A 12,769-nucleotide genomic window follows, 5' to 3' on the forward strand; every position below is an offset into this window, starting at 1 on the left:
TTTTTGTGTTTTTTTTGGCTGCATTGGGTCTTCATTGCTGCGCGAGGGCTTTTCTCTAGTTGCGGCAAGTGGGGGCTACTCTTCATTGCAGTGCATGGGCTTCTTATTGCGGTGGCTTCTCTTGTTGCAGAGCACAGGCCCTAGGCTCATGGGTTTCAGTAGTTGTGGCATGCGGGCTCAGTAGTTGTGGCTCATGGGCTCTAGAGCACAGGCTCAGTAATTGTGGCACACGGGCTTAGTTGTTCCGCAGCATGTGGGATCTTCCCGGACCAGGGCTCGAACCCTTCTCCCCTGCATTGGCAGGCGGATTCTTAACCACTGTGCCACCAGGGAAGCCCTGGTAAATATTGTTAACTACCCCAGAAAGGGTTTGTCCATTTACATCGCCCACTAATGGTGGAGTATGTGGTTTTCCTCATACCCTGCCAAACTTTCTTATTTATCCTATTTCAGAGTATGAAGGTATATTTTTAAAAAGGTTATTTTAATATCTTTTATTCCTACGAAGTTGAAGATGTTTATTTCTCTCTCTTTTTAAGTTTGTTCGTTGTATCCTTCTGCCCCCCCTTTATAAATTGTCCTATTCATTTGGGACAGCCTTTTACATATTCTCTTTTAATATACTGCAGATATTTTCTTCAGTTTGTCACTTGCGCATCAGCCTTGTTTATACTTTTTTTTATAATATAGAGGTTATTTTCAAAGTGTAATCAATCTCTTTTTTATTGGTTTCTGGGTTTTGTGTCATGCTTTGAAAGTCTTTTCCATTCTCAAGAATATAAAAAGTGTTCATCTGTGGTTCCTTTATGGCATTTTTTTTAATGTACAGCACTTTAAGTAGACTTAAATACATGTATTAAAATATACGAGATCTCTTAGATTAGTATTTTCATGGCATTCTAGCTTCCCCCCCCTCTTTTCTCATACTAAATATAGCCCATGGAAATAGAACATGCAGGTCTAAGTACATATTTTAAATATTCCCAATGAAAATAGAAATGGTTTGCAAGCTGTTACAGTTGTGGTAAATGATGGTATAAAACTCAGTGACTCAAATTTAGACACACTCTATCCAGTAGTCAAAATGTATTAGTTTTAGCAAATGTGAAATCCTGATCTTTTTAGTAGTTGAGTAGATATGACTTTTTCCCAGTTTGGAATTGGTTATGAAGATGTTTGCCCTCACATGGATGTTTTAAAAGAAAAAGAAATATTTCATTATACTGTAGACCTTTTTATGTTCTGTATGTTTTTATGAAGTAGATAAAAATAGTTCATCTCAGGAGAAAAGTTCTTATATGTTTTAGATGTGTCTGGAAGCAGTAACAACAATAAGACAACTGGATTGAAAAAGAAGGAAAAGAAAAACGGTAAGCTTACTGTGATAATGATAGGCCCTTGCAGTTGTGACCTTAAAGGGGAAGTAAATTTGGTAGACTGCAGCTATTAAACTGTTGTGTTTGTGAAGGATCAGCTGCATACTTTGTACATGTGCTATCCTTTTTAAAAGCTTGTATAAATTGGAGATGAAAAAATGGACTTTGATTTAAGTAATATTTGGATAGAATTCTCAACTTTGTTTTTTCTTTTGGTAGTTAACATGTGTCTAGTCAGCAAGAGTAGTGCTGCTCAAATTTTCAAACTCTACCTGCATTGGAATTACCTGGAAATCTTGTTAAAAATGCAGATTCTGATTCAGTGGGTCTGGGTACAGCCTCAAAGTCTGAATTTATAACAAGAAAGAAGGTAGAGAAAACAATTTGGTTGTATTTTGAATAAAACCAGATGGTTGTGCTTCTCTTTAAAAAAAAAAGCCTCATGTAAGAATTGAAACAACATAGATGCTTTTAGAATCTCTTAATACTTCTCGTAACAAAGTTTTTCGTTTTACAAAAGAGTTTGCTAAAGCATGTCTAGTAAATTCTGCTAAAGCTTTTTTTTTTTTTTTTTTTTTTTTTTCTTTTTGCGGTATGCGGGCCTCTCACTCTTGTGGCCTCTCCCGTTGCAGAGCACAGGCTCCGGATGCGCAGGCCCAGCGGCCATGGCTCACGGGCCCAGCTGCTCCGCGGCATATGGGATCCTCCCAGACCGGGGCACGAACCCGTATCCCCTGCATCGGCAGGCGGACTCTCAACCACTGCGCCACCAGGGAGGCCCTGCTAAAGCTTTTAATAATAAATTAGAGAAACTTTCTCCAGAGCTCATTAGAGTGAGGGGATCTGGGACTGGGTTACTGGTGTTGGGAAGAGATCTTTGAGCTATTTTGCCTTTGTGAGAGTCATCAGGGTTCCCATTGCCTCCTGCTTGTAAGACTTTGTACTTTTCTTATCTGAGTGAGTATTAAGAACTGTTACGCAAGATCTCGAACCAGAAGGCCTGGGTTTGTGTATCAACTGTGCTGTGTGACTTTGTTCATATGTCCTTACTTTTCTGAGCCTCATCTAATTCATCTGTAAAAGTGAAGTCAGTTCACTTGCCATTCTGGCTTAATGTAAAGTTTAAATCAACATGCTTAGAACAGGTTTTGGCCTGCTTAATATGCACCAGCTATTACTGATATAATTTTAACTTTCCCATCTCTCGCCCAAAGCTTAGGACATCACATGATCCAGGAAACAATATTGATTTGTTGTGGCTCTTATTGAAGGACACGAAGACTTGGATTCTTTTAGACTACTGTCATACTTAATGTTAGGCAGAATCCTAGCATTTCATATCTAAAAGGGTTAGTAGATTCTAACCTTACCACTACTTAAAAAGGAAAAAAAAAGCAATTTAAATTTTATTGAACAGCTTTTCTTTTTCTCTTAGTGCTCATAGGAATTATTCTCTACAGACATCTTAAAGACTACCTTCTAACTGAAGAACAGTTCCGTGAAAATAACTACCCCCAACCCAACCCTGACAAACCAGGAAATATTCTTTTAAACCCAGGCATGACAAAAACTCTTGTAAATGATCGTATGTATATGGGTCCAACAATTATCCTTTCTACACACTAAGACTGGAGCCCTAAAAGTCCCAGTGTTCTGGGACTTCCCTGGTGGTCCAGTGGCTAAGACTCCACGCTCCCAATGCAGGGGGCCCAGGTTTGATCCCTGGTCAGGGAACTAGAGCCCATGTGCCACAACTAAGTCCCATGCTCTAACTGAAGATCCTGCATGCGACAATGAAGATCCCACGTGCCACAACTAAGACCCAGTGCAGCCAAATAAATAAATATGAAAAATAAATAAAAATAAAAGTCCCAGTGTTCTGACATTTTCTAATGGAAAGAAGATTTGTGGCCAGCCATGGCCAGAAATGATGGCCAGCATCATTAGGCTACAGGTAAAAAAGCATTGTTGCATTTCATTTTCTTTCCCTTTCCATTTCATTTTATTCCCAGTATCTAAGTGCTTTATTTATGTAATCAGTTTTATTAAATCTTAGCAGCCATTTCAGGTAAGTACTGTTACCACCTCCATTTATACAAATGAAGAAACTAAGGTTCGGAGAGGTCAAATAATTTATCAAAGGTCACTCAGAAAATAAGTGGTAGAGCCAGGATTTGAACCCAAGGAGTCTGACTCTGGAGCTTCTGCTTTTACCCCTAGACATATGTAGGCAGTGCTGTGTACTGTATACTTCATACCCTTTCACTAGGAATTCTTAGAAAAAGACTTACAGTTAGTCTTATTATTTTGCCTTTTCTCCAAATACTGGGCATAGTTAGTTAATATATTTATCCCACTCCCTCTCCCCCGAGAAAAGAGATAACAAGAGAATATTTAACATTAACACAACTGTCAAATGTTAGGTCCATCAGAGTTTGAAATGCAGTTATAGAAGTATTTTTCATTGGCTAGAAGATATTTAGCTTCATCTCTTGCATCTTTAGAACTTCTCTCTTGGGATTATTTTCGCCATTTGCTTTACCTTTCTTTAAATCCTCTCATTGGAAGGCAGTACACTTAACAGTTAAGAACCGGGGCTCTGAAGGAGAAAGGCAAATCTGGGTCGGGGTGCTGGGTAAGTCATGGGTCACTCTCCCAGTGTCGGCTTCCCCACTCTGAATAATGAGATGATGGTAGCTGCCCCATCAGTAGCTATGAGAATCCGTTAAAATAGTGCATCTGAAGTGCTTGGTGCAGTGCCTGCCTCATCATCGCATAACAGACACCCAAATAAAAGAGTTGCTGTCATCATCGTCCTCAGAGCCAGTTTGAGGGTCATTAATAAAAACAAGTATTCATAAACGGGTCTAGCGAAAAGCCCAGATACACTCTCAGTGACAATAAACAAACAGATCACTATGTGTCTAAAAGGAAGACATGGGTCCTAATTCAGGAGTTACTATGTACTAGAGTAGATGACAGATCAAGTTGGTGACAGTCAACTTGTGGTGCTAAAACCACAATTACCTGGCGTTGGGCTGACTCTGGAAGCAGGTGGGAGAATGCCTGTTTGAGCAGTGGCAGCCCTGATGCAGGAAGCAGTTCACCTGCACACACTCCTTTGCATAATTCTGTTCCTTTTCCTGTTACTTCGAGATCACACTGAGTGTGTGCTCACGACAGGATCAGGAATGCAAAGGCAAGTCTCTGCATTCAGGTCCTCATTTCCGCCCCCCCCCCCGCATCTATTCATGAATAACTCTACTTCGTGTTCTGTTTCAGCTCCTAGGAAGATGTGCTGTCGATGTGGGAAGATCTATGGCGTGGCTCCTGCAGGCAAACACAGCAGCAGAGAGGAATGTCACTACCACCTTGGCCGACTGGTGAGTCATAAAGGCAAGTATCTGGTCATTCCATTTCATTTACTTGACGAGCTGGTGCCAAAGCGCTGGGGAGAAAAGTGGAATAAAGTATTCAGTTCAGTGTGTATTTGTTAAATACAGCCCAGTAAAGAGAAACTGTATTGATTCAAAAGTTTCCATTACAAACACTCCCAACCATCACTTCTTAACTTTGGAGCTCGCTGGCTCAAGAAGTATGGCTGTGATGATTCTTCCGCCTTTTTAAGACCTCAGGTCAATCAGCTACCTCCTGACTTCACCTGCTTTTCACAGGCCAGCATTAGAATAATTGCTTACGGCTTCAGTTCCTTGGCCCCTGCCCTGCACTGAGTGAGGATGAATACCTGCTTCCTCACCCCCAACCCAGCCCCCATTTCTTCTCCAGCACAGTAAATTCCCTACAGTCCACTCAGATGGGTTTTTTCCCCTACTCAGACCAAAAAAAACCTGGGTGCAGTCACCACTGTCTCCCCTCGGTGCACCCTCCCCCACCCCCATTCAAGGCCTTTGTTTTGTTTTTCCCTTTTTTCTTTTTTTCTGCCTATGCCAGCGCCCTTAGTTCCCCCACCAAGGATTGAATCCAGGCCACGGCACTGAGGGCACCGAGTCCTAACCACTGGACCGCCAGGGAACTCCCTGGTGCGCCCTTTCATCTCAGCGGTGTCCACGTCCCATTTGTTCTGTTACCTCCAAAGTGTCTCTTCTCCACCTCTGCTGCCCCCCACCAGGGCCACAAGACCCTCATCTCCTTCCCAAGCTACTGCAGCATCCTCCCAGTCTTACACTCCCCTGCCCCAAGCTACTTCTCAGCCAACAACCCCCAGAATAATTTTTAAATCACAGTTCTGTTTACATCACTCCCTTGCTTTAATGAAAACTCTTCAATAACTTTGTCAACCCTGCCGAATTTGGCCTCTTTCCCCTATCTTGTACCCTTTCCACAGTTTCCTTCCTATCACACTGGCCAACTTTCTGGAACCTTCTAACCTGCTGTCTCCTCTCCTTTTCACACGGCTGGTTCCTTCTCATCCTTTAGGTCTCTCCTTAAATGTGACCTACTCAAGGTTCTTTCGCGACCCCGTGATCTAAAATAGGTCCTCCCTCTTCTGTCACAACCTTTGAGGGCCTTTGACTGTCACTGCCTTTGACAGCACCCAACTGCATTTTGTAATGATTTAGCGATTTATCCGCCATCTTCAAAAGACTGTAAGCTCTCGGAGGGACCGAATGTCTCCCCGGCACTTAGCATGGTACCTAATGCGTACAGGCTGTCAATATCTGCGTGGATAGATGGGTGAACAGATGAATTATTTATGCAGATACGGAAATGAATATGAAAGCTATTATAATAACTGCTATGAAGAAAATAAAGCAGGGCAGAGGAAGTAGAGAGGAACAGTGGATGTGATTGAATTATAGAATAAATATAAAAATAATGGATCAATAGTAAAGTAAATCAGACAAGTTTGACTTAAGTGTTTAGGGCTTAGTTTTAGTGGGTGGGGAGACTATAAATTCCAAAAGGGAAGAAAAATAGGAAGACACTGTAGGAGAATAAAAGTAGCAGATTAACTACTGTGTGGAATAACTAGACGACACAGCGTAATGAACAGAATGGGACTTTGGAGCTGGCGGACCTGAGATTTTGGGCTGTTTCACCACTTACTTTCTCTGAGACCTTGAGCAGGTTTCTGAAGCTCTCTGAGCTTTTGTTTCCATATTCATAGAATGAGCTTTGTGTGGCAGTTTAGTGAGCTGATGTGTCCAATTCCTGGCTTATAACAGATGCTCTGCTAATACTGGTTCTCAGCCTCCCTTTCTCATCACAGGAGAAGGTAAGATAAAGCCGTGAGATGTCAGGATTGGATGAGTAATAGAAGGTTGGTTAAGCAAGAGTCTTCAGTGCCAGCCTGAGAAATCGGCATTTGATCAGCAATGTACAAGTGAAGCATTTGAGGAAAGTGATGTAATGAAAAATGTGCTTGAGGAAGATTAATCTAACCACATTTTATAGGAAGACTGGTGCAAAACCTACTGCAGGCAGAGGGGTTTTTAGGGAGCAGTTGGGAGAATATTACCTTAGGCCAGAGGGAAGAAGGGCTTGGGGTAGGTAAGGGTACAGGTGAGATGGAAGGTGTGAGAGAGATAAAAGAGAGAAGAAGGCTTAGGCTTGTTGCTGTGAAAATGTGCAAAGTGTCTGGCCAAGGAAAATGGAAGAAGAGGGTGTCGGGATTTCAGAGGTCCAGCCAGGGTTGGAGACAACATCTTTATTACGGTCTCAGTCTACGTAACTGGGTGACGTTGCTCAGGTCACATGCAGGAAGGGAGAGGGCGGTAGCTGGAGCCCATCATCCAGGGGCTTCAGCAAAGAGGGAAGGTCAGGGAGGAGAATATTTTGAAAGGATGGTTGACATAGAGTTAAAGCAGAATAAAGAAGTGACATCAGGAGAGGAGCTGAGGGGCCCGGCCACGTTATGGGGAAGCAAAGGGAGGAAGGGAAGAAAGGCATTCAAGACACTGGTAATTATAATTCACCTTCAAAGTGCAGCCTCTGAGAACTCGGCTTCTAGGAGTCAGTGTTTCCTGTTTGTTACATAATAGCTAGAAAAGCAACCATGCAGAGTTTTAGACTTTACATCAGATCGCTTGCATGGTGCGGTCTTAAAGATGCTTGTGAGTGAGACGCTCTGGGAGTTAGCCACTCCGCCTTGTCAAGCTTGCCTGTTTTGATTTTTACTTTTCGTGTGGTTTGCAGTTCTTGGTGGCTCAGAAAGGCGGCACAGCTGTTGTGAAGGTATCCTTGGATCCCCCGGGTGTCAGGTTGCCAAGGTAGGGCTTGTTCCCCAGAATGCTGCTTGTTTCAGAACCAGAGTTGCTGCCTCCTGCGCAGACCTTGGGGATCCATAAGCATTTGGTATAATCCACTAATTTTCAGTTGATGAAATTTTTATGAGCTTAGTTGCTCTTGCCAAAACGTACAGTAACTTATTTGGCAGTGTTTGCTTCAGCTTCACGTTCATGACCAAAAAGAAAACCTAGAAGGCTTTGTGAAGACTTCTGTCAAGTTCCCACCCTGCAGCGGGAATCACGGTGTATTTGCCGTGAATTGTGAGGTGGTACGCTGGTGGTATGTTTTGCCTTATTTATGCATGTGTAAAGAACGTTCCCAGGCTCGCTCTCTCAGTCCCACACAGCGCTGTGATGTTGTTCACACATTTTCAGATGAAGCAACTGAAGCTGAAAAGAGTTAAGTGACTTGGTGGGATACCTGCACTTGGTGATGGAGCCAGGAGTTGGCCCATGATCCTCTTTCTTTTACTTATTAATTTTTCTTTATATATAGTCACTGCTTGTCCTACTCATTACATTGCTGAAATTACACCGGTGGAAAATGTTATGAGTACTACTGTTATCCCCCAAATCAGCATAAAAGCTTTAATTTTTAAAAAACTATTGTTTTTATAGAGACAGTAAAATATTTATAGGGAGTTATCTTCTTTCATATGAGAATCAATACTAAACAGTAGGGGAAAAACAGAACTTGGAATCATGAGACCTCGGAAGCTCCACTGCTTATCAGGCAAGTCTCCCGGATGCTCCAATCTGTAAATTATGAGGTTAATAACAATCCGACAGTGATGGTGAGAATCAGATACACTAATATATGGCAAAGTGCTTTGTATATGTCGAACATTATGTGAACAGTCATCTTTAACAAAACATAAAATTAAATTTTTGTTCCCTGTGGCATATTTGGAAAGCAGATTTGTGGAGTTTTTAAGCTTAGATTTTTAATTGCAGACAATGAAAGCTGCTTCTGGCTTAGAAATCAAATGATTTTTTTTTCATTCAACAAGGTTTATAACTGCATTGTCCACTATGGTATCCACTAGCAAACAAACATGTCGGTATAGAGAACAGAGTAGCAGTTACCAGAGGGGAAGCGGGGGAGGGCAAAATGGGTAAAGGGGGTCAACTGTATGGTGATGAATGAAAACAAAATTTTTGGTGGTGCAGTGTGCTGTAGTGTTTATAGAAGTCAAAATATAATGTTGTACACATGAAACTTATATAATGTTATAAAACAATGTTACCTCAATAAAAAATTAAATTAAATTAAAAATTTAGGGCTTCCCTGATGGCGCAGTGGTTGAGAGTCCGCCTGCTGATGCAGGGCACATGGGTTCGTGCCCCGGACCAGGAAGATCCCACATGCCGCGGAGCGGCTAGGCCCGTGAGCCATGGCCGCTGAGCCTGCGCGTCCGGAGCCTGTGCTCCGCAACGGGAGAGGCCACAACAATGAGAAGCCCGCGTACTGCAAAAAGGAAAAAAAAACAATTAAAAATTTAGTTCCTCAGTCATAGTAGCCATATTTCACATACTCAATCCCCACTTGTGGCTGGTGGCTACCATATTGGACAGGACAGAAATAGAACATTTCATCTTCACAGAAGGTTCTTTTGGATAGCACTGACCTCTAATGAAAATAATTGTAAAGCCTAAGCCAAGAAAATGAAATTATTTTTATTAGCAGAAATATTACCAACATTAAGGAAAAAATTAAAGCTTGGATCATCTTTTATATGACCATCAGATCCACACACTGGCTTTTGTTAGCAAAACTGAATGATAGGGTTAGATTGTATATTCCAGTTAGAAATATTCCTTTAAGATATCTAAGATGTTAAAATATGTTTGCCCAATATGATGTTTAAATTTAATAGTTCCATCTTTATAGTGCTATACAGCCAAAGGTTTGGAACTTACTCAAGTGACAGTGGTTGATCCCAGCCTCCAGGTGGACTATGATACATTTGTGAAACCAGATGAAGAAGTCATTGACTGTAACAGTAGGTATGCATTATACACAGGGGTTTGTTTTTGAAATTATAGAACATTGAACATGTACTTTGAGTTTTAGCCTAGGTACTTTTATTTGATTCAACTTTAGCGCATGAGTTAACACTGTTTTCTTTTAATTAATCTGTTTATTCAAAACTATTCATGTTCTGTTGAGTACCTTGCTAAAATTATGTAGACACTGTATTAGGCCCTGGGTAACAACCCTAAATTAGAGATACGGCCTCAGCACTCATGTTGTTTACATGTTGGAATGGTAGGTAGGAGGCTAGAGAGACAGACAAAAATATTGAACACGTTATTTATTCATTCAATCATTAATCAGTTTCTTCTGAAAATACCATACTATTCCCATTGGATGAAAATTTCTATAATCCTGTAAACGTGTCGCTGAGTATACGTAGCTTTGATATAGCATACAGAACACTGGTTCAGTGCAAATTCTATTTTACTGTTATTAAAGTAGGACATGTTTCTGATCCAAATTCAATGCTAACTTGAGATAGTGTGATATAGATGTGCCTTTAATTTTTAAAAAGCTCATATAAAACACCCGATAATATCATTGATTAATTGAATTGGATTTCCTAAAGGCATATAAGCCATATGACATGACATATTTATATATTTATTTAAATATATCTATTTAAATATAAAATAGAAGACATTGATCTTATTCTACAATGAAAATTTAGAAGTGTTAATTACTGGTGTGACTGTATTTATTCAATCTTCTTTAAATAAATTCTCCAATGGTACTTAATATGACGTGTGTGTGTATACATGCACACATATATACATACATTTGTATATGTATATATGAACAAATATGACTTGATACACATATACACGTGTATATTACATGCATTATATACTATAGTACATAGTTTATAGTATTATAGTATATATAGTATACATAATATATATTATATATGTGTACGTCCATAATTTTGGAGCACAGTAAGGCAAGGTGGTCAAGTGAATTAAAAGTTGTTGTGATAAATTTTGAGAATAATTGTAAAGAATTCTGCTAACAAGAATTTTTTAACCTGAATTTCCTCATGGTTCATAAAAATGGTTGAATACGTAAAAACTCAGTAAAAGTTGCTGTTATCAGAAAATGCATTTTGTTACTAATCTCTCTCCTGAGCTCATTTGATTTTTTTTCCTACTCATTTTGGCCATATCCTAATAGCCCCAGCTATTTTATATTTTACTCTTTTTTTTTTTTACTTTATTGAGCTATAACTGACAAAATTGTACTATATTTAAAGTTACTGTACTCTTATTGGTTCTTGTTCTTCCATGGGTTTAGCGGAATCTTCTAACTCCTTTTTGGAACAAGTCAGGAAATGCTTTGCTAATTACTGATACTCATAGCAACAAAATGAGAACTGCAGGTCTTGCTTTAAAAATAAAAACTTGAATCTTTAAAGAAAAAGTCAAAAGGGGGCTTCCCTGGTGGCGCAGTGGTTGAGAGTCCGCCTGCCGATGCAGGGGACACGGGTTCGTGCCCCGGTCTGGGAAGATCCCACATGCTGCGGAGCGGCTGGGCCCGTGAGCCATGGCCGCTGAGCCTGCGCGTCTGGAGCCTGTGCTCCGAGACGGGAGAGGCCAAAGCAGTGAGAGGCCCGTGTACCGCAAAAAAAACAAAACAAAGCTCTATGTGCTAATGTGGTAGTCATTATCATTGTGTTATCACTGTTGCTTGATTTGCCCTTTTAGACAAAACAAGATAAGAATCACTGTGCTGATGACTTTGTCCAACTCTTGTAAACCAGAAGCAGTATAAGATGCCCAAGTCATTTGGCTAAACAGGTCAGAAAGAAAGTCCATCATCAATTGTGATGAAACCAAAATCGTTGTTTTGACATGGTCTTAGATCATTGTCTTTAATATTCAAGTGGGTAAAACTACGTTTATCTAATAGGTTATTATAGTCACGTCCTGGAAGATAACTTTTTCATATTAAGTCAGGTAGACTTATAAAGCCTACCTATAAGGTAGGCTCAAAATCAAATGGCATGTTCATTTTTCTTGGCATGATAGACTTGAAAATCTCCCCCTTAATACTCCAGGTTAAAATGGTCTGTTCTTTGCTCCATGTCCTAGAACAGGTGTCAGCACACTATGGTCCATGTTAGCCACCTGTTTTTGCAACTATTTTTATTGGAACAGAGCCACCACACCCACTCACTGATGTATTTTCTATCGCTGCTTTCATACTACAGTGGCATTGTTGAGTAGTTATAACAGAAGTGGTATGGCCTGCAAGCCTAAACTATTTATAACTCGGAAGAGAGTTTGGTGGCCACCCCCGATCTAGAACAGTGCTCTGCAACAGAACTCTCCGTTCTACATGTTCACTATCCAATATGGTAGACACTAGCCACATGTGGCTAGTGAGCACTTAAAATGTGTCTAATGTGACCGAGAAAACTATTTTTTCATTTTGCTTACTTAATTTCAATAGTTACATGTGGCTGGTGGCTACCACATTGCACAGCGCAACTCTAGAACTTTGGGGACCTTGACTGTTTGTTTCAGCCACCCCTAGGACTTACCTTCATGCTGAGAAGGGCTAGTTCTTCTTTAGTGTAAGAATGTAAGTAAGGCCATTTAATTTTCCTGAGTATCCACCTCTTTCCCTGCAAAGCTGGTACCATAGTATAGATAGTTGTTTCACACAGCACTGTTGTCTGTGCATGTGACAGATGAGACTGGAATGTGCTTCCACCAGACCCCACCCAAGTGTGAGCAAAGACAGCTGGGGACGTAAGCTTTCTGTAAGAAAGCTCTTCACAGGGGTGTCCTTCTGACACCTCAGCGACAGCTTGTCTCAGACTCAGTTTCTCACCATGACTTTCCTGTCTCTCATTTTCCAGGAACCGTTCTGTTTCACTTGTCTCCCAGACCAGAAAATTTGAAACCACTGTGTTTTTTTATTCCTTGTAATCCGTCTGTTTCTTTCACCCAGATTACTCGTAGATTTCTCTATTTCCCCCACCACCTTCTTTTATGTGCTCAGTATTCTGCAGCCAGGAACCAGTGTCTAGGAGGTGGCTGACACATTAAAAGTGAGAATTTAAAGCGTTTATGGATGGGGCGTAGTAGGTGCTAAACATTAAACTT

At 40.7% G+C, this 12,769-nt stretch overlaps 1 protein-coding gene across 4 annotated transcripts in view; it reads left to right on the forward strand.

Moving 5' to 3' along the window:
• LOC308619474 (uncharacterized protein) overlaps positions 1-12,769 on the forward strand; it is a 47,898-nt gene that overhangs the window by 30,082 nt on the left and 5,047 nt on the right. For 2 of the 4 annotated variants that reach the window (XR_014016187.1, XR_014016188.1), the window contains exons 7-10: positions 1,308-1,370; positions 4,659-4,759; positions 7,533-7,606; positions 9,516-9,631. Coding sequence is in view for 1 of the 4 variants with exons in the window: in XM_081238307.1 (XP_081094433.1) it covers positions 1,308-1,370; positions 4,659-4,759; positions 7,533-7,606; positions 9,516-9,552 (275 nt within the window). In the remaining 3 variants the exon portion in view is untranslated. Of the gene's footprint in view, positions 1-1,307; positions 1,371-4,658; positions 4,760-7,532; positions 7,607-9,515; positions 11,985-12,769 lie in introns of those variants that run through there. The other 2 variants (XM_081238307.1, XR_014016189.1) reach the window with 2 other exon arrangements.

This window comes from Mesoplodon bidens, assembly GCF_964165515.1.
Source record: "Mesoplodon bidens genome assembly, chromosome: 6".
In the NCBI taxonomy this organism is placed as follows: domain Eukaryota; kingdom Metazoa; phylum Chordata; class Mammalia; order Artiodactyla; family Ziphiidae; genus Mesoplodon; species Mesoplodon bidens.